Consider the following 21,127-nt stretch of genomic DNA (forward strand, 5'->3'; position numbering starts at 1 on the left):
ACTTGTTGATTTTTCTGTCTATGAGGAATTTGTGATAATCTGCAAACTAAAACACACAAATGTCAAGCTGCTAGATCACACAAGCTTGTAACACATGTCGGAACAAACATCTGGTGTTGAGATACTTCCAATAACTGTGCACAGAAATACCACTAACACCACTATATATATATAAATATTCAAATCAATTCAGTTTTATTTATATAGCACCAAATCACAACAACAGTCACCTCGAGGCACTTTATACTGCAACTTAAAGACCCTTCAATAATAATATATATTAAAAAAATAATAACCTAATTTCAAGTCCTTGTGGGAAAAGGGAACCAGTGTAGCATTCCCGAAGACCAGAACCACCTCCATAATTTCTGTTGTCACTTCAATGCCGTCAGGGCTAAATTAATGAACGATGTGTCATTGAAAAGGCAAAGTACTAATCCAGCCTGTCAGATGGTGGCTAATGTCGTTAGGAAAGACACGGCACAGTCAGACCAGCCCTCCGATCCAACCCCGATATGTCCGCAATCTAATCTGTCAGAACTAGTTAGAGTGGACGCTCCCTTCTGCAGCCCCAAAGCACGATCTACTCACTGCCTGCAGACACAGCTGTTAATTTGAAAACTCCCCAGACTCCAAACTTCACTCAAGTTTTGCTTGGCAGTCACAGCACAGTTCTAGGGCAGTTTTGATATCCATCTGCCTTAACTGCCTCTGTCATATAGGTGAAGGCAGAGGCCTCCATGCTAAAAATAAACTGACTGATCACACAAAAATAAATGCCACTGTTCTTGGAGGGGGGTAAAGAAGTGGCCTTAACAACAACCTGACATTTAACAGTGCAGTGATTTGTCTCACCTGTGCTGCTCATCTTCTTTGTGTGTTTTTGTACGGTGTCCATCTTTATTGGCAGGAAGAGGTAGAGACAAGACATCCACCCAGGTGAGAGGACCTGACTTGGATGATGACCCAGTAGACCTCTGCTTTACCAGTTTGTCTAAAAAAACAAAACAATGTGTGAGCCATAATCGTTGTGTTACTCATTTCCACACTAAAGCTCAAACTGCTTGCTAAGTAAAGGTTTTTAAATATGTCCTTTCTGTGTCCACAGCTGTTAGCGCCTCAAAGAATTTTCCTTTTACTGACCATTTTATATCTTCAAGGGCACCTTAAGCTTCTGTGGAATCACTGGATATCAAAAGGAATGAAGCACTTAACCTCCACATACCTTTCCATTCACACAGTATGTTTCAAAGTTTCAGAGCATGGCAGGCTTATTCGCAAAGCACCTTTCAATAGGCCAATTCAAAGCCCAGGATATTGGATATAAAAGGGCATTTAAGTATATATCATATGTGAGTTAATGAAGCTGCCCAAGCTTTCACATGTGGGTGGAAGTATAAGTGTTGTAGGTATAAGTGTTGCATATAAGAAAAGAGATGAAAACATTGCACTATGGCAGCCATATAAACTATCTATAAAACAAAGCACATTTTTGGCCAATGTCAAGCTACAGAAAAAAAAGGCAGCTCACTAATATTTCCTTTTTAAGGTTGCCGTGCTCTAATGAATGTAATTACACAAGCAACATGTCTCAGATTGTTACACGTAATCACAAGTCTACACAGTTTTATGAAGTTAACTTATTACTATGGCACTGCAGTGCGTTCAGAAAATGAAAAAAGATAAATGCAGACCTTCTCGTGTAATCATGTCATTCTATATCGTCCAAGAAAAGATCTCATTACTGTGCAATCTCGTAATTAAAACATCTTAAAAAGGTTAAGGTGGTTACAAATTATCCATTTTGAGTAACAGAACAGGTGTTTTCCTCCCTGCAAAATTAAATGAATGTGTGATTTTCAAATGGTCATTAACCATCTCAACAGATTTTCAAGAAGCATAATGCTGCCATAACCACAACTACAGAAAATTTATTTTTCTCATGACTGCGTATAAAGAGCCAGACAGACAACCACATTTCCAATTAAGCTGTCCAAAGATACATTTTTTGATCTTTTCTGCTTCCACAAAATTCTCACCGTTGCTCTTCTTGCTGTACTGAAGCTTGGCGTATTCAGATCCAGAGTGGCCAGACTTTATGGTCCAATGATTCAGGTCCTGCTCCAGACCTCCAAACCCACTGTTTGACAGTATTGGGTTGCTGCTGTATGGGTCTGGACCCTGGTTGTAGGACGTGCTCGAGTAGGTGTCGTAGTATGCCAGGAGGTCGTCTTCAGCCGTTGTGTTGATGGTGCTGTAGATGGGACTGTCGTTGGACGCCGCGCTGTGCTTCTCTGACTGGTTCGGGTAGTTTATGATCCCAACAGCTGCACAGCAAATGACTATGTTACATTAACAATGACAATCTTTTATTCAGCACTCTAGCATTTCACATCAGAGAGCTCTTACTGTTGTAATATCTCTCTGAATCCAGTTTGCCAGAGCAGCAGTTGACCGAGTCTTTGCTGTTGTGAGTGAGGTTTGGAGTGGGCCAAGAGTCTGCCAGCCAGGGGTAGTTGCCCATATTTGATCCCAACAAGCCAGGCCTGGGAAGAAAGATGAGATTATATCAATACAGCTTCTATGAAACACACAGTGACACTAATCATCTGATGAATCAAATCATAACGTAGAGTTTACCCTCCATTAATGATTCCTGATCCCTCACTGTGAGCGAAGCCAACTGCAAGAGGAAAAAAGAGCAAAGTTATAAATTTGGAAAACAGCAAAGAAGATAAAGCTTTTGCCTTAAGCCCCTTTTTTTCCCAAAGAGCCACTGAAAGATAAAGATGTTTTGGACCGAATTATCATGCTCCATAACCAAATAAACAGTTTATCCCACACGGGGGTTTAAGAAAGCAGATTTGAATTGATATTTTATGAGGGTGCACTGTTGACCTACATACACCAAGAGGAACACAGCAGATCTATATAGAGTATGCCTGCAATACATAAAAATGCAGATGTCATTTTTCTGCTGCTGTATCTGGAGTTAGGGATGGTTAAAATCCATTTTTAATTAAATAAAGAAATCCATACCATAAAGTGAAAGAATACATGCAACACTATGAAATATTAATGCGAAAATTAAATTGCATGTTTGCTCCTAAGGCCTTGAGCCATTATTGAACAAATACATCTCAAAGTCAGACAAGAACTGAGAACTGATGTGCTGTGTGCTTCTGAGCCAAAGGGCATCAAGTAAAGTGTGCGCTGTGCTTTTTACATATGCTTCAGAGTGTCTCTTGAGGGTTTTTTTTCCTTTTTTTCCCTTTGCTCCTGCCATGAAGACTACCCGGTGGGAATAAATATATTTTAATTAACTGAATATGCGATTAAAGTGCAGGCATCGCTTTGCAAAGTACAAACTAAAATTGAAAACATTCATCACTGCTCCAGATATCCCCGGAGGTCTATTAAGAACTTTGTCACTGTCATTGGATGAAAACAAAATCTGATGGTTTGCGTCTTTTTTTTCTCTTTTATGTCTCCGTTACATAACGAGTAGTCTGTGACAGGGTTCATCAAATCATCTCGAGTCCTGTGACAATAACCTCTCCTGCTTTTTACTTTTTTTTCTCTACCTAAAGCAGGTAAGTAAGTCATAGTTAATCCCCCCTCCCCCTCACCCCCTCACCTGCTGGGGTGTATGCGAAGGATGTGGTATAGTGTCCCAGCTGCTTCCTCCTTCGGTGGCGACAGTATAGCCACCCGCTGAAGCCCATCAGCACCAACCACGCAGCCACACCCAGCCCAGCGATGAAGGCTGGCTGGCGGATGACGCTTGTGATCTGCTCTGCTATGCTGAGGTCATCGCCCTTAGTCACGGTCGTTGAAGTCTTCTCAAGCGGGGGAGCTGAAACAGAAGCGATCCAGTTAATGGAGCCACATGATACACAGGCAAAGCAGAGAGCTGTCAGTCACTTCAGAGTAGAAAAAAACAAGCTTTTTAAATGGTTTTGTTTCCTCACATATCATTCAGGTTGAGTAAATAGTAAACTGAGTAAATTCTTCTTTTAATGGGCCAGCACAGTCGAGGGGATCAGGATCAAATTGGGGCATTAAAGCACTTGAAAACTGGTTAAACGTGAAGGAAGTTATATTGGTTTTATTTGTGGACATACTTCCTGCCTGTACAGACACGCATTAGGATATGTGCCAGAGATTTTAAGGGAAGGGCGTGACGCCCCAAAGGAATAACAGGTGGAAAGTTACAACTTACAAGCAAAGCAAAACATGTTCTTTGGAAGCAACACATCTTCTCTGACTATGTGACTAATATAGCCAACATAATTAAAAAGCAGAGCCACAGAGACACAAAACTAAACAAAATAAATGCCAAACTTATTATGCAATCACAACTACTGACTCGAATTCGTGACAAACACCCTGCAAAAGTTAGTGTTGGTGATGGACCAGCTTTAATCGTATTGATGCAGCGCAGTCAACTCTCCACATACACATTTTACATGTGATTAAACTCAGCTTGCAGAGTGCGTCTTGGCATATTTCGGCGTGTGTAGTAACTGTAACAGTTTGACTGACTCACTGAGAAGCAGGCTGACAGGCGGGCTCTGAGCGCCCACACCCAGGCTGGTGACAGCAGCCACCATCACGGTGTAACGGACTTCAGGCAGCAGGCCCGTCAGCAGGATGGACAGGACTGCTCCATCCACGGTTCGGTTTATCTGGTTCTCCTGCTCAACGCCGCTGCCCAGACACCAGACCTGAGTGACACCAGAGTTTAAGGTCCTCACAATTTAGGCAACTCGCACATGAAAGTTGCTCTACAATGGTACAAGACTACTATCCATAGGATATAAGCAACAGGTACAAGGAGTGCTTAGTATGTAAAATCTTCCCTTCCAAGGCTTCGCACCACCTCTGCCATAACCCCCACACCTGTCCACATTCATCAACACTGAGTAAACCTTTTTTTTATTGTAAATCTCCTATAGAGCATTTGTGATGAAGACACTGGGAGTTACAATGAAAATGCGTCAGGTAATACCGTGCAATATTTTCTTACGTCAGCCTTTGAGGGCTTGAACAAAATATTGGGTGTATTTCTGAGAAATTGAAATATTTAAGGGGATTAAATATGATCCCTGCCTTTGGCTGATGATCCATCACACATTCAAAAGAATATGGATTCTCATGATCAGACTCATAACTGTCTACGTGTAGACACAAGACAGCGAGAGGGAATCAAAACAATAGTACTCCATGTTCTATTTTGATGTTTTTTTTCCACGCTCTGGATAAGCAGCCTGATGATTAGTAATCAGTGTTGCGCTCATTCTAAGAGACAGATAATGAGAACTCTGTGTTTTTTTTCACAGAGCAAACAGATGACAGGGATGGTGACTGTTCAGCCGAGAATCTGATGACACAAAACCGAGCAGCATCGCAAGTACTGGCAACACATAAAAGGCAATGACTAATTACTAATTGTTCATTAAAATCTGTGTTTTTCACAAGCATCTAAACAACCAAACCTGGGAAACACTGAGTAATGCCTGCACACAAATGCAAATCGAAAGAACAATTTGCTCCCTTTATTCACTTTACTGACGAGCTTAACGGCAGAAATAAACACCGGAGAAGAAGACACAGTCAAATGTGGCCTCACCTTGTACTCCCGAATTATGCCGCTCTGAATATTATGAGGCGGCGGCTCCCAGGACACGCTGATACTGGTGCTGTTGGTGAGCTGCACCACTGATACAGCCTGTGGAGGGGCACTCAAAACTGCAAACAGCGATAAGAAAACATGAGATGATACTATAGTTATTAATACATACCAGAGCTGTGATAAGACTATGTTTACAGGTCCATAATTCCTGCACAATTTCCTGCAAATAACAGATATAATTTATAGAAACTCGAAGAACCTGAAAGAAAGTAATCCTTAATTACTTATTTATAAGCACTCTCTATAACAAAAGCATACAAATTAAACAGTGTCTTTATTTTTCAAAATTAAGAGGTTATTTCAGAATTTTTGCTAAATTAATTGGAACTCATTCGTTCCTTTGCTGTCTGATAATCTAACTCCACTGGAAAAATAATGTTTTTAAAGGATTTCTTTGCCTCATCTAAAGCACTTTAAACTGTTTAACTAATAAATCCCTCCACACTGATAAATGTGACTAAATATTATAAATAAAAAATAGTTCATAATAAAAGAAAGAGCTTTAATCAGTTTTGGAAGGGACATTTAGGGAAACATGCTATTTTACTTTCTTGGCAGCAGTCCTTCGCTTTGCTGAACAAAAGCTGGACACAGAGAGATTATGGTTAAAATCATACCTCTAAAGCTCCTAAACTAACACAATACTAACCCCTTTTTATTAAAACTCTATCTATGAGTTTTTGAGTCCAGGCTAACTATTGTTATTTCCAGTTTCTATGCAAAGCTAAGCTGCTGGCTGTGGCTTCACATCGACTACAAAGAAACAAAAGTGGATTTAATTGGTATCTCAAATTTGTTTAAACACATATGCTACTGTCCGGAAGCCATGAACCACTCCTCATTTTTTAAAATTTTTGCTGGGAAAATGAAAAACAGGTGCAGCAACTGAGTAAAATATAAGACAAAAACAGTTTGCAAAATTGTATCAAGCCTGAAAGTCAACATTTGGAATGAAGACCTTTATTCTTCAACACAGCCTGAACTCTGTTAGGCGAGATTTCTTTTAATTTCATTAAGTAGTCTTCTGATTTAATTTCCACATGATATTGATATGTAGATCAAAATCTAATGGTACTTTATCCATGTTCATAATTTCATCAATTTTGACAAGATCCCCAACACCACTGGCTGAAATGCAGCCCCAAGTAATGACAGCGCCTCTACAGATTTCTATCCACATTAACCTCTTTCCTGACATCCTCTGTATAAACTGATGATTTGAACAAAAAAAAAAAAAGTAAATTTGGATTCTTTACTCCATAAGACGTCTCCGCTGGTTTTCAGTTCTTGTGTAATTTGGCACAGCTCAGCCTTTTCTCATTTTTTCTCTTCCTTAAAAATGGCATTTTGACAGCCATCCTTCCACTGAGACCATTTGGGAAGAGGCTTCAGCGATCAACTGAAGGTTGAGATGCATTTTCTGGGTCCTGTGTCATGTCTGGATATTTTTTTCGGTCTCTTAAGGACATAGCTTTCAGATAATCTCCCTCTGCTGTAGATCTGTATAGGTTTTTGCAACAGGCCGCTAATAACCAAGTGCATGAAAATACAGTAAAAAATTGTTTCTTTCCCAAGTTATGTGTCGATACATCGCTGGTTCATTCTTTGAGTTCAGTGCCTTTTTTAATGCTTGAATGAGTCAATGGATAAGCGGCTTAATAAGCAAAAAAAAAAAAGAAAGTTCCTCTGAACATGTTCAGGTACAAGGACTGGACTGAGTTAGAAAGCAGCTAATGTCCAAAGAAAAACTGTGAAAGACCTTAAGAAAGGATTATTAGTCAAGACCACTTAAAATAAGTACAATAGAGTTTGGCTGCTGTGCAAACATAAAGAACTTTGGGGTGTCTTAAGACTTTTGCACAGTACTGTACTTGCTTACTACTAGTTAGCATTACTTGCTAATGATTAGGTTATTAATACACATTGCTTACCCTCCTCCGAGGTACGCAGGAGAACCATGAGGCTGTCATGCCCTTGTAACTCATTGAAGTAAGGCCGGATCTTGACCTCGTACTCGGTACCACTGTGCAGATCTGCTAAGATGGTACTGTAGTCAGACGTGGCCTCCACATCTTGGACCAGCCAGGAGCTGCCAATCGTTCGATAAAATATACGGTAACCCTGAACGTACCGTGACTGACGGGCAACCTAAAAAAGGTGGAAGACAAAAGCACAAAAACATGGTCTCACATTTAAATCGGCTATCAAAAGCAGGGAAGCGTAACCAGCTGTTTCTCTACACACTGATCTATTGGTGTCGTATAATGCTGAGCAGAGTTTCTGAAGCTAATGTTTGGAGATTAGCCTGTCTTCCACACACTACAAGCTGACTTTGAAACCCATCAGTATTAATCTCACACTCCAAGAAATCTTGGCGCTCGTAGGAGACAGAACCATCGGCTTCTGCAGGTAGACAGACACCTCTCCCAGCTCTCGCTGCACCTGTCTGTGGTCCACTCCCTGTTCAGTCGGACTCCCATCTAAGACAGCAAAGAAATCTAATCAGTCCAGCCTGGCAACATGAAAACAAAACAGCTGAATAGCAGAAATTCAGCAAAAGCAGGGAACAACTTTTTGATGAAATTCAACATTGCTCCCGGCAGAAGAGCATCACACTGAGAAAGCAATTAGTTTTGAGACTGCACATGCAAAGCAAGTTTTATTTTTCCAAAGCATGTAGCACATTATCTCTGCCTCAGCTCTACATCCAGTATCTAAAATATACTGCCTCATGGAAACTGAAACCAAGACTGAACTGTGAATAATATAATGAAAAACATTACATCAAAAAAGGATTTTTTTTTTCTTTCATCTTATGTAACTCACCCTGAGTCCTGACAGGCTCGGAGATCGGACTGGGGTCGCTGAGGCCGTACGAGTTGACTGCTCTGACGATAAAGAGATAAACGGTGTTGGGGAAGAGTCCGACAACAGTGTGCCTCTCCTGCTTCACATGGTCCGCTACGGTCTGCCAGGTACTGCCCACTGATTGGCTGCAAGACGGATAACGTCAAAGAAAAGACTATCTTAAAATTGAATTTCTTGTGATGAAGATCTGACTGTCAGAGTGAACGACTGAGATCAAAACAAGAGTGTGTGAACATGACTTAAAGGGTAGGTCAAGTCTTTATCGGGAGCGTGTTTGCTGCCTGAAAGAGTTCGGATAACTGCATGTAAAGTTGGCGCGAGGACTACAATAAACAGCTTCAAGAGATGCTTCTTTTCTCTCTCGTTATCTGTCGTGTTACCATGAGATAACAAGGTAATGGGCTTGATCACAGCTCTTCTGCTCATGCCCTAATTGCACAGACAGATGAAAGTAGAGCAGCCAGGAGAGATGTCAGGAGAGATCTGAATTTTGCATACTTAGGAAATATGGCAACTGCAGTTACGGTAGTCACCCTCATTAAGGGATAAATACATTTTTTAATCTTGTGAGCATAAGAAAAAGAAGTGTGATATCTCAAAGCAAGCATAGAAATAACCCAGACAAAGAAAGCTATAAATATGAGCCATAGCTGTTTTTTCTCTTCTGAATTAAATGGTAAATTATTTTGTCAGAACAAAAAATAACAAAAAGGCAAAAAAAGTTAAAAATCTTTTAAGCAGTTTCATATCTATTTTTTTTAGATATACTTTAGATACACTTATTTCATTAAGTACACCTGTTCTTAAAAATATCCAATTAGCCAATCACAAAGCAGTAAGTAAAAGCTGTTCTGCATGGAGATAAAGTCAAGATGATGTGCTAAGGTTCAAACCAAACACCAGAATGAGGAAGAAAGGTGATATGAGTGACTTTAAATATCGTATGCTTGTTGGTGCCAGACGAGCTGGGATTACTATTTTTTTCAGAGTATGGTCTGAAGAAGAGAAAATATCTAGTAAGGGGCAGTTCTCTATGCGAAAATATCTTGCTGATGTCAGAGATCACAGGATAACAGCCAGAATGCCAACACTAACTCAAATAAACACTTGTTACAACCAAGGTATGCAGAAGTGCATCTCTGAACATCGAAGCAGATTAGCTGCAGCAGCAGAAGACCACAGCAGGTTCCACTACTGCTAAAAACAGGAAATTGAAGTGGACAAAATGAGTAGATAAGTGTTATCTGGGTCTCAGTTTCTCCTGCAACATTTGGATGGTAGGGACAGAATTTTACATAAACAGGATTGATCCATCCTGCCTTGTTCTGTATCAATGGTTCAGGCTGCTGCTGGTGGCCCCTTAGTACCAACTGAACATTGTTTAAACACCACAGCCTGCCTTAGTACTATTGGTACCCTTGTCCAACAGGAGATTTGTTCTGCAGTGACTGCGTGATGCTATCATGTCAGTAAGGACCAAAATCTCAGATGAATGTTCCCAGCACCGTGTTCAATCTCTGCCATGAAGAATTAAGGCAGTTCTGAAGGCAACAGGGGGTCTTAAGTGCATTTCTTTACAGTGCTGCAGTGGTTAGCACTGATGGCTCACAGCAAAGCGGTTCTGTGTTTGAATCTGTGTGGTTTGCATGTGCTTACCTACTCCAGCTTCCTCCCACAGTAAAATGACACACATGTTAAGTTGATCGGTGAATAAAAATTGGCTGTAAGTATGACTGTGAAGGGTTGTCTGTGTCTGTATTTTAATCCTATGATAGACTGCCCAGGGTGTACCCCAACTATCACCCAATGGCAGCTGGGATAGGCTCCAACCCCCCTCCCCCCGTGATATTTAAAATGGAAAACAGTGAATAATTTCTTTTAATCTCCTAAAAAAAAAAACCTAAAATACAAAAATGACACCACAGTCTTCATGCAAATCAGTGCTAATCTTCTTCTGGCTGCAGCTCCATATTAAATGAACAGATATCAATCTTCTCGCTTGACGCTCAGCAGGCACGTGAACAAGAAATGTTTCAGCAGCCTCTGTTGAACGAGCAAACAAATTAAAGAAATCACCAGTCGCTTCTTGGATTCACAGTTTCTGTTCATTTGAAGAAAAAAAAAAACCCTCATAGCTGCTTCTCTCAGCTTGCTAACAAAGTTTTATTCCTTCTTTAATTGCAGCAGGTTATAATGATGACTTCTGAATGAGCCCGGCGAGGATACAACAGCTTTATGCTGTGCAGGTACGGGCACTATCAAGCAGCATGAGTGCAGTTTAACATTTTCCTCAACTCCATGGAGGAGGAAATGGCAAGGCAATTACATCAAGCAGGTCACAGCTTTTTCTCCTTTCTTCTGTGCCTTTTTTCTCAACAAATGTTCTCCAGAGAAACAGTTTTGCCATTTAAGACTCGTATTTCTTTTTTTTCTTTTTTTCTTTTTTTTTACCTTTTTTTTGTTTTGTTTTCAGTGAAAAAGGAAAATGTAACTGCTACGTTTATATAGTAAATACTCCATCTAGATTGCCTCTCTTTTAAAATCAAAAACATAACTCTTGCTATGTTTGGTATAAAAAGGCATACTGCAATCATAAAAGTGTTTCTTTCTTTGTTCCTTCTGATCCACAAAAACAAACAATTCATTGGAGTTGGAGCGTGTAGCACTGAATGGATCTTTATCAGCTCTGTGTGCAAGTGTGCCAGACTGAGCTTTCTGCCTGCACAGAAAGAAATATATGCGTGCATGTGTGTGTGCATGTTTGTGTCTATACACTTTTTCTGTACCCCCCGTCCTGTTTCTATAATGAGTGAACTTCCAGCTCAGCTCACATCCCCTCCTGCCATTGCCCCAGGACAGGACAGAGCTGCCAAGCTGACCACTGCAGTAATTGTCTCCTCTTTCACTCTCCCTGTCTCGCTCAGGACTCTAGTTGGTTGTTAGGGCTGCTATGGCTCTCCTCGGAAAAGCCGCGGCTAAACACTGATGCGGTGGGTTTCACTTTGCAACGTGTGGCAACAGAAGTGTCTCTCCCTCAGGCAGAGATGAGTCATTTCCAAAGTCTAATGAGTCTAAATGAAGAAGACTTCATTATCTGGGAAGAGTCAGTCAGACAGTGAGACCTTTATCAAGGGTGGAAAGTTAAGTCGAGGCTGCCTGTTTAACTTTAAGTCAGGAAGACAGTATATTAAGGTAATAAATAAATTAAGTACATAAAATTCAAAAACCAAAATAATATGTGTTCTACTGCAGCTCCTTTCAGTTTGTCCTTGTTTGTGGGTCTCTCTGCCATTGAAGAGTATCCCATTTCTCCATTTGAATTTGCCTGAATCTGAGCACAGAGTATAGCCCTGTGTACATCACCTGTATTCATCCTGCTACTTTGGTCAGCAGTCACATCATCAATAAACACTAGTGATCCAGTTTCACTGTTAGCCATAAACGCCCATGACATTGCCTCCACCATGTTTGACAGGTGATGTGGTACGCCGGCTCATGACCTGTTCTCTCTTTTCCCCTCATTCTGGTTCATTTGAATTTCTTAGAAAGGTTTGTACTCGTTTTAAATATTTTGTCTAACCTCTGGCTTGAACCCTGTTGTAAACTCTTTGTATTTCCACTCATGAAGGCGTCTTTTGGTTGTCAGCAATGATAAAGCTACCACATCGAAAGTGTTTGTAATTTGCTTTTGTTTTTTCTTAACCATGGAAATAATTCTGTCATCACTCATTTTATCTGTCTTTTTAAAAAGAAAGTGATTTGTGACAGAAGGATAGCAGCAAGTGTAAAAGGGAAGGTTAACAAGATGGTAATAAAACCATCTATGATGTATGGTTTGGAGACAGGAGGCCGAGCTGGAGGTGGCATAGTTGATTTTTCTTAGGCGTGACCGGGATGACAAGCGAGTACATCAGAGGGACAGCTCAGCTCATCTCAGCGGTTGGAAGACAAAGTTAGAGGGGCAATGCTCAGATGGTTTGGACATGTGCAGAGGGGAATAATGGATATATTGGACAAAGGATGTTGAATATGGAGCTTTCATGCAGGAGGAAGAGGAAGACCACAGAGAAGATTTATGCATGCAGTAAAACGGACATGCAGAGCGCTGGATGTTGGGGACAGGGAGGCAGATTATCTGCTGTGACGACCTCTAAAGGAAGCAGCCGTAAGAAAAAGAAGTTGATTTGGGTACTCCAAAAGTTTTTGCTGTCTCTAATTGGTTTATTTTGGGTAGGTGAGGGTGGGGTTCCATCCAGTAATAGCCTTAACTTGCACTAAAATCTCTTTGGGCCTCATAATCAAAATTACAGCCAAATGTAGAAAATACAAATAATTACACTTTTAATCAACTTCATATGGCTTCATTTGCCATGAAGTAACAAGGGAACAGGCCTCACTTTGCCATGAAACTGCTCGTCAGTGCAGTTAATCGTGTGCCTCTGAAAATTGGGGACTCTGTATATGAAAATGTCTGTAACTACTAAACAGTTTTTGTGAAACCTTTTGAATTAAAGCTGAAAGTCTGTATTTCTACCACATATTTGTTTGATTAAAAATCCATTATAGTGGAGTGCAGAGGCAAAGCTACCAGTATATGGATTTAGAGCTTTAAAACACATTTCACCAGTTACACTTGTTAAAGCGTCTGGTAGCACCAGCAGTTTTTCAAGGTCTTTCTTCATCTTCTATTAATGACATTCTGACTCAATATAGACCTGACCTCAGCAAGTCAACGTGTGACCATTACTGGACAAAAAAACCCAACAACAACATAAAAAAGCATAAAAACCTTTCAGCAGTTTTTTTGTCAAAGAGGACTGAGTGTGAACAAGATTTCTGCCTTTCCTCTGATTTGAGGCTTTAGAAAATCTAACCCATGATGAGAGACTTTGATCAGTCATGTTTCTTTTCAGACCAGGTTTAGTGAAGGGTACAAATAGAGAAAATGTCTGTGAGACAAGAAGAAGAAGGTCTGAGAGTGGAAATTGTCAAGCAGAGGAAATTCACCACTATTAAGGGTTTAAATCTATGTACAGCAAAGCAAAAAGTTATTAATAAGCTTTACTACTATAACACATTTTTAAAAAGCTTTGTCTTGTTTTACATTTGACCAGAGCTTTGTTTTTGCATTTAGTTTACTGTGGATGGATGGATGGATAGTTAGCCTGTATTTGCTGTGATCTAGAAATTTCAGATAAACTGAGACAAGTCCACAAAAGACTGAAAAACTAAAGTATGCTCCTGTTTTGAAAATTCACCTGAAGGCTTCGATAATGTAGGAGGTGACAGCGGCCCCGCCTTCATGTGGATTGGACTGCCAGGTGAGGGTGACTGTGTTTTTGGTCACCTCCGTTATGACAGGCTTCTGTGGAGGTCCTGGAAGCTGGATGAACTCAGAAGCTCTGGACACTGAAGAACCTCCATCTTTCATTACAGAAACACACACACACAAAAAACATAATTACATCATATCAGTGGGTTAAGTTTGATTAACATTTTATCTCAAACTGTACGTTGTCTTGTGGAGGCTACAGATTGTGCTCCTATGAAGAACACTGGCAGACTAAGTAGTTTCTTGGGAAAGGAGGTGTAGTGGAGGAGTGACAGAGTGTGAAGTGTAACAGACAGAGAGACTGTGGCGAGTTTCAGTCTAAGTACCTCTGACAGTCAACATCCCACTCCAGCTCGACTCTCCTGTGGTGCTGGAAACCACGCACGTGTACATACCCGAGTCCGTGTCCTGTTAAACAGCAGTCAGCATTTGAGACAGACTTAAAAAAAATAACACAATAAATGCCACAAACATTTTTCACTTTTTCAGCAATTTTTTTCTAATTTTCACTTTATGCTTCTACTCCACTAGACTTGTCATGTCAAAAAGCAGTTTTATACATAGAAGAAGTAATATAAAGCATGAGCTAGCCATAGCATCCACCGCAGCAGTAGTGAAGTAAATCAAAAATAAAGACACTAAGCCTGCAAGCTAGTTCAGGCAGAGTTGCACAGCTTTTCATACATCACACACCAAACTAATCCTCCCTTATTGGTTTCTTTAAGCTGTAAAAGTAGCGTGTCACTGCTGCTACCCCGCATCATTACCTGCTCTTTCAACCCCTTCACCACCCCAACATCCACCTGTAAGCTCCAAGGGTGTTTCATACTCATCTCTGCCCTGTTTCTACATGTAAATACTGCAGGGAGCGAGGAGCTTGCAGACAGCACGCTCTAACTGTTTCTACGGGCCTGCTGTGATTTTGACCTTGGCGCTGTGTCTTGTTCTTTTTTCAGTAGTAGATGCCACCCACTTTCATGCAACTGACTCTACTCAGCATTTAAGCCAAAGTACTTAAGACCAGAGAGAAGAGAGCTCCAGCACCAGAGAGGCTTTTTTGGTTTTGAAGCTTGTGAGCTGTTTGTGTTTGTGTTGTTGGTCATTAACCTTTTTAATTTGCGCTTTTGTTTAGTGACCACCTCCTGGGCTTTGCTATGTTTCTCTTCTTTTGAAGTGGATAGCAGCTCGTCCATCTCTGTCTGTTTAATTATTAATCAAAAGCTTTACTTTCATAATTTTGCCTTCATCTCTGTTTCATCAACACTTTTTTGTAACTTTACCTTTTTAGGGGACTGCAACACTATAATGAAGCTTATGTGTGAGTAATATCAGTAATCACTCATCTGCCTGCTTTCCTGGGTCTATTGCATCACTTCCTCTTTCCCACAGTGTCAAATTCAATACCAACATCGCTATAGTCCATCTAGTCCAATCATTTTCTTGCATGTCTCTTAAGAGCCAATCATGTCTCTGTCAGCGTACTTTAAATCTCAGCGATCTTCTGTCACTCTGCCTTTCAGGCCCTTGCAGCCCACCTCCTCCTCCCCCATCTCTGCCTCACCCTGATCACTCAGCGCCCCATCCACGCCTCCATCTTCATCTTCACCCTCAGCTATACTCTAGTGGAGTCCTATCATAATTCCTATCATTGCTCGAATAAACCATCCTGCTGTGATGGTTTATCAGAGTCTAATCGCCAAACAGTTTGTTAATCAAATTCTGTATCTTAATAAATCATGTTCATTTTTTTCCAAGTGATCTCTCCTTATCTAACTCATTACAGCTTAAAAGGAAAGACTTAAACAGTTTTAACTTTGATGCGATTTTGAATCTAATCTGCCAAATTTGAGCCAACAAAGTCAAAAATTAATCAAAAGTAACATTCAGACATTATAAATATATTTTTTCTTTTCATGAATAAAATGAATAAATCTAATTTTGCATTTTAATCAATAAATAACAATGTGCTTTCCTATAATTTTCTCCTTTTTGAAAAAAAATTCCCCAAAACAAATAATTATATTATTATGGTAATTATATTTTAGCAAAACGTCTTCTTGTGTGTTCTGGCAGACTAACCATTACAGAAACATAAAAAGAATGATTTTGATGACATAAACCTTACACTGAATTTGCTAAGCATTTTATGTCAGTAACAATTTTTACCTTGAATATTTAATTCATCAAGAGTTGATGTGCAACTTGAGTGTTATGGAGCAGTAAATATTTAGCTATCTCTCACTTGAGAAAGCATTAGTTCTTAATAGATAATAAATCGAGAGTTTAAACAACTTTAGTTAATGTGTTGCTGTGTCTCTCTTTGGGGCGCATCAAGAAGAGCATCTGGCGGGAAAATCTGCCAAATCAAACATGCAGAACTACCCGCTGTGGCGACCCCTTACAAATGAGGGAGCAGCTGAAAGTAGCTTTAGCTTTAATTAGAACAACTTTAGCAATTAATAGTTTTGCATCACAACAAAACGATCATAAATAATGGCTACAGTGATTGTTATTGGTGTAATAGTGTTTATTAGCTTATGTGATGAAAATAGTAGTGATTAATTATATATTGCTTGTGCATTGGCTCCGTGCAGTAGTGCTTTATGCATCTGCCAACCAAGTTAAAGATCTGTGATCTGATTTTGGGTGGAGACACAAATCCTTGTGGGGAAGGGCATCTGCCATTAGAATCTGCCAAATCAAACATGCTGAGCTACCTGCTGTGATGACCCCTTGTGAATAAGGGAGCAGCCAAAAGAAGCATTATATGCTGTGTTGTGTACGACATCAACTATTAAAAGACTGATTAAATTCTGATGACATCAGAATAACAAGATATCTTATGTAGGATGTATTTATTTAGGATTACTAGATGTTAGCAAGAGTTTTTTACTGAGCAGCGTGATCACTATAACTCCTACGATGTCAAATGCTGCCACATAGTCAAAACCACTGCAGTCTTTTTTCTTCTTTGGCTTCAGTCCTGCGATACAAGCAGAGAACTTTTAACGCAAACAGTTCCTAAGTCTGATCAAGAGGATGGTGCCTAAATCTGACCAAACAGCGAACAAAAACCAAAGTGATTGAAAGCTAAACTAAAGAATGAGCGAAAAACGCAGAAACCACGGTCTCCGGGACCTCTTAGGTGACCCCAACTGCCCACTTATATGCTCTTTCAGTTGATGCAATAATTTATTGCAAATGATATTTGCCTGACTGAAATTTCATAATGATGTCCATTCGATGCTCTGTGAAGAGCAGTTTTCTAATTATACACAGAATATTAATGTCCTTGAGAGGGCTGCTTCATTTAAACCTAGATAATTATTCTTTCATTGTTAATGCTGTATTTCTCACATAATGTGCTGTTTTTCTGCGAGGTGAGCTGACCCTCCGCTGGAAATCATTACAGCAATTGTGCCAGTGGACCAGCTGAGTCTAATTAGTACCAAAATATAAATGTAGATCTTTCCATCAGTTGTTTTGGACATTTTTTTGAGGAAACTATTAAGTGGCTCACTTCAGCCTGCAAAAGCATTTAATCAGAAGCAAGCAGTAAACAACTCATGCGTGTCGTTATATTAGCGATGACATTATAAACGCTTCTCTGTGATTTCTGCAACCATCGGTTACGGAGCACGTCAATGTTTATTTGGAGGTGTCTGCCATTTGGTGCATTTTCACTGACAACGAGTGCGAGATGCTGATGAGAGCAGTGAGACGCAACAGCACAGTTAACACAGTGAAAGACACCCAAAAAAAGATTATCTTCAGAGTTGAGTGCAGCTGCAGAATAAGGTGATAATTTTAATAAATTTCAGCTCCGTCACAAGAGCCAGCACCTTTCTCACAGCACGCACAGACATTTGAATTATCGTTAAGATAAAAACACGATAATGCCGCTGACAAATTTAAAATGCTAGACCTGCTTGCAACTGTTGTTCGGCTTTAAGCTCCTACGCTTCAATAAATTATTCAAAAGGCATATTTAAAAGTTTGCTACAAAAAAGCAAAAACACGTTTTAAAAAATATTTAAAAAATGTAAAAATTGGCACTTATACCTTCAAGCTCCAGGTGAAACTGGACCCAATTAAGCAGCCATGTTTGTGCAATTAAATGCAAGCCACGCACACTCCATCCACATTAAGCAACTGTCACCGAGCGACACTACGCCCCACCCGACCTTCTTTTTATGTTATGAAGTGTACAGTATGTGCCTGCATGCTTCACTGATACTCTTGCTGTTCGCTCTGGCCGTGTCCTGGCTGAGAGCCAGTCTGCTGAAACTATCGTCAGACCGTATGAGATCATCCACCGCAGTGTTGACCTCTGGCTGACAGACCGCACAGCTTGTGGGCAGGTGAACTTCTTTAGATGACTCCAACTACAGCTAAAATATTGATGGTGGGTTGGGGCAGCAGCAGGGTAAATATTTTTAGTCCCTCACTCATCATCTCTGTGTCCCCATTTTTCCCCCCTTTGTCAACCCCTTGATGCCACACTAATGCATCTCTTCTGTTCCATTGAGCACATTGGCATGGCAGATTTCCCCTGCCTCAGCGGTGCACCGGACCAAACCTTAATGCTCCAAGTTAGCTGAGCACCACTGCTGAGAAAAAGGATGAAGGAGGACGTGAATAAGCAAATTCCAGCCAGGAGATTTAATTAAAAGCCGGTTAGATGATGAATCATCTATCGCCAGTCAATTAATGTAAATGATGCTGCCTTTGCTCTGTCCTGCACAGGCTCGCTGACCTCCAGGTGGGGTTATAGCACAAAGGGGTTTCTGACTGCTCTTCCATCAAAGCAGAACACATTAGCATTTACAAACAAGCACCTTCATTAACATTACAATTACACACCGCATGAGCACATAATTACACTGGAGAGATACGCACCGCCTTAGAGAGATTGGTCTTTTTAACTCAGACTCACTTTAATTTTACAAACAGAAATGGAATTGCTGATGGAAATGAGGAAGAAATGGGTTACTATGAGGGCTGCGGGGAAGGTGACAGACGGTCAGAGATCACACAGGTATTTTATTCTCCACAGTTTTTTTTTATATATAATTTCCATCTTTCCGTGCACACTACGTCTTTCCTTCCGTTCCTTCCATTTAAGAGCAACTGCCTTTCAGAAGTCGCTTGTTCTGTGCCCTTTCCAACAAATGCCTCATCCGCGCACACCCAAACACATACACACCTTTACGTCTGCGATTTGCAACGTGCCATTTTCCATCAAGGTCAGTCGAGGTGTATTTCCCTGAAGTCTCTCTCCGTCCTTCTCCCATGAAATCTCGACTGAGGTACCTCCATTTACACGGCAATACAGCTGTGCCGTTGCACCCCGAGATACGGTCTGATTGGCTGGGCCTTGGCGAATGATTGGCGGGATACGACCTGAAGGACCTGCCAGTTTGAGTGAAGAAGAGGCGGAATATTATGTTAGGGGTGTTATCCTTGTTCCAATTAGATCACAGTGCAGAAAAGTCAAGACAGACAGATAACATTAGGAAGGCATATAAAAGGTCTGCAGGAAGGACGACTTTATAAAGTCGCCAGCAGCCGGAGAGCAAAGGGTAAAAATACTTAAGATGCTTAGTAAGCAGAAAACAATAGGCTGTATAAGGAGTAAAAGAAAGCTTAAATCTGGTGCTTACAAGCTGCCTGTGGGAAAACATTAAGCCTTCAATTCATTGCTCATCCAGCATGGAGTCTCTAACTGCGCACCGTCTCTGTCTGTATGAGCCTCATTGTTGTGCACCTACTAAGTAATTAATATGTTTTCCCCTCATTAGCTGATGGTGCAGAACAAAGAATCAACCCCTCAGGTTTAAAAGTAACTGTACCTATTGAGGTCTTACCTCCCTCCACCTCCAGCAGTGCCTTGGTCAAAACACTTCCTGCTACACTGATGGCCTGGCAGATATAAAAGCCCGAGTCCTCAGGGTGGACATCTGTGATGGTCAGCTCTCCACTCATGGAAACAGAGTAACGACCAGACTGGGAAGGTGGCTGGCCAGGGAACAACAACATCTAAACAGAAAGATGCATGCAGCAAAAAGTAAATCAATGTTTTTATTGTCAAATCATTTACCTCAGCTATTTGAGTAAGTTTATAGAAAAGGAAATAGGACTAGAACAATTTCCTGCAGCTCAAATTGGCTGTTTGAAATGGCTGGTTGTGTCCAAGGAAAACTGAAAAAAGCCAAAGTGTCATATTTAAAAGGCTATGTTCAGCGTTTTTAAGCAGAACGCAAACTGAAATAATTGAGCCGCAATCACAAATTCCCAGAAATCCACTCATCAAAAGCATATGTGGAAGCTTCATTCTTTCTCTTTGAGTCATGCACAAAAGCATGTACCGCAGTTCAGATTTTTCATTTGCCAATGTTCTTCTCATACACTCCAGGACAACCTCATTGACGTTGCCAAAAAAGAAAAAAAACACACACACACACACTGGTATCCCACTGTACACCACATTCAGGCTTGGACACATCAGGATTGATAACGCTCCACGTTTTAGATTTTGGAGAACTCTAAAAATAGCAGCACATTTGAAGGTGTCCCAGAGGTGCTGATGGAGGTGACCTTGAAGTGGAGCACTGGCCACATTTAAGTCAGGTAAGATTTAAGAGCTTCACCAGTGGTGGTGGATGGCCTCCCTTTCCCGAGTCTGTTTTTGCCGGGCTTTCTTCCTGTTAAAGGGAGTTTTTCCTTCCCATGGTCACCAAGTGCTTGCTCATGGGGGGGTTGTCGGATTGTTGGTGTTTCTCTGTATTATTATAAGATCTTTATCTTACAATATAAAGTGCCTTGAAGCCATTGTTGTTGTGAATTGGCCCTATATAAATAAAACTGAATCAAATTGAATTCAAAATGAATTTTTGATACCACCTTAAATGAATAACTCATGGACTCAAGTCCCTGAAAAATATTACAGATATTCATGTGCAGCTCCAGATTAGTTATTATTATTTGGTGATCCTGTGACTTCTCATGCAACACCACCATAAGATCAAAATGAAATTTGTCGTCGTGCTTAATGAATAAAAACCTGCAAAGCTAATGACATTCCCATCAGACTCAGCTCTGCTTGTACTTTTACTGCTAATTAGTACGTCTTCCATTAATTACATCCTCCCAGAGATGAGCTGTGGAGCCTTACTTTTAGTTGATGAATTATGTAAAGAATTAATAAATCATTAAAGTAAAATTGTTGTCAA

At 40.5% G+C, this 21,127-nt stretch overlaps 1 protein-coding gene across 1 annotated transcript in view; it reads right to left on the bottom strand.

Annotated features, from left to right (window-relative positions):
* Window positions 1-21,127, bottom strand: part of zgc:77784 (uncharacterized protein LOC402947 homolog) — a 69,750-nt gene that overhangs the window by 6,077 nt on the left and 42,546 nt on the right. The window contains exons 8-21 of the mRNA XM_063492461.1: window positions 19,763-19,934; window positions 19,102-19,307; window positions 14,222-14,303; window positions 13,822-13,987; window positions 8,522-8,688; window positions 8,054-8,175; window positions 7,627-7,843; window positions 5,633-5,751; window positions 4,550-4,727; window positions 3,638-3,856; window positions 2,641-2,683; window positions 2,410-2,546; window positions 2,040-2,327; window positions 856-994 (exon numbers count right to left, since the gene is read on the bottom strand). Of these exons, the coding sequence (XP_063348531.1) occupies window positions 856-994; window positions 2,040-2,327; window positions 2,410-2,546; window positions 2,641-2,683; window positions 3,638-3,856; window positions 4,550-4,727; window positions 5,633-5,751; window positions 7,627-7,843; window positions 8,054-8,175; window positions 8,522-8,688; window positions 13,822-13,987; window positions 14,222-14,303; window positions 19,102-19,307; window positions 19,763-19,934 (2,255 nt within the window). The remainder of the gene's footprint in view (window positions 1-855; window positions 995-2,039; window positions 2,328-2,409; window positions 2,547-2,640; window positions 2,684-3,637; window positions 3,857-4,549; window positions 4,728-5,632; window positions 5,752-7,626; window positions 7,844-8,053; window positions 8,176-8,521; window positions 8,689-13,821; window positions 13,988-14,221; window positions 14,304-19,101; window positions 19,308-19,762; window positions 19,935-21,127) is intronic.

Source organism: Pelmatolapia mariae, linkage group LG14 (assembly GCF_036321145.2).
Source record: "Pelmatolapia mariae isolate MD_Pm_ZW linkage group LG14, Pm_UMD_F_2, whole genome shotgun sequence".
NCBI lineage: Eukaryota > Metazoa > Chordata > Actinopteri > Cichliformes > Cichlidae > Pelmatolapia > Pelmatolapia mariae.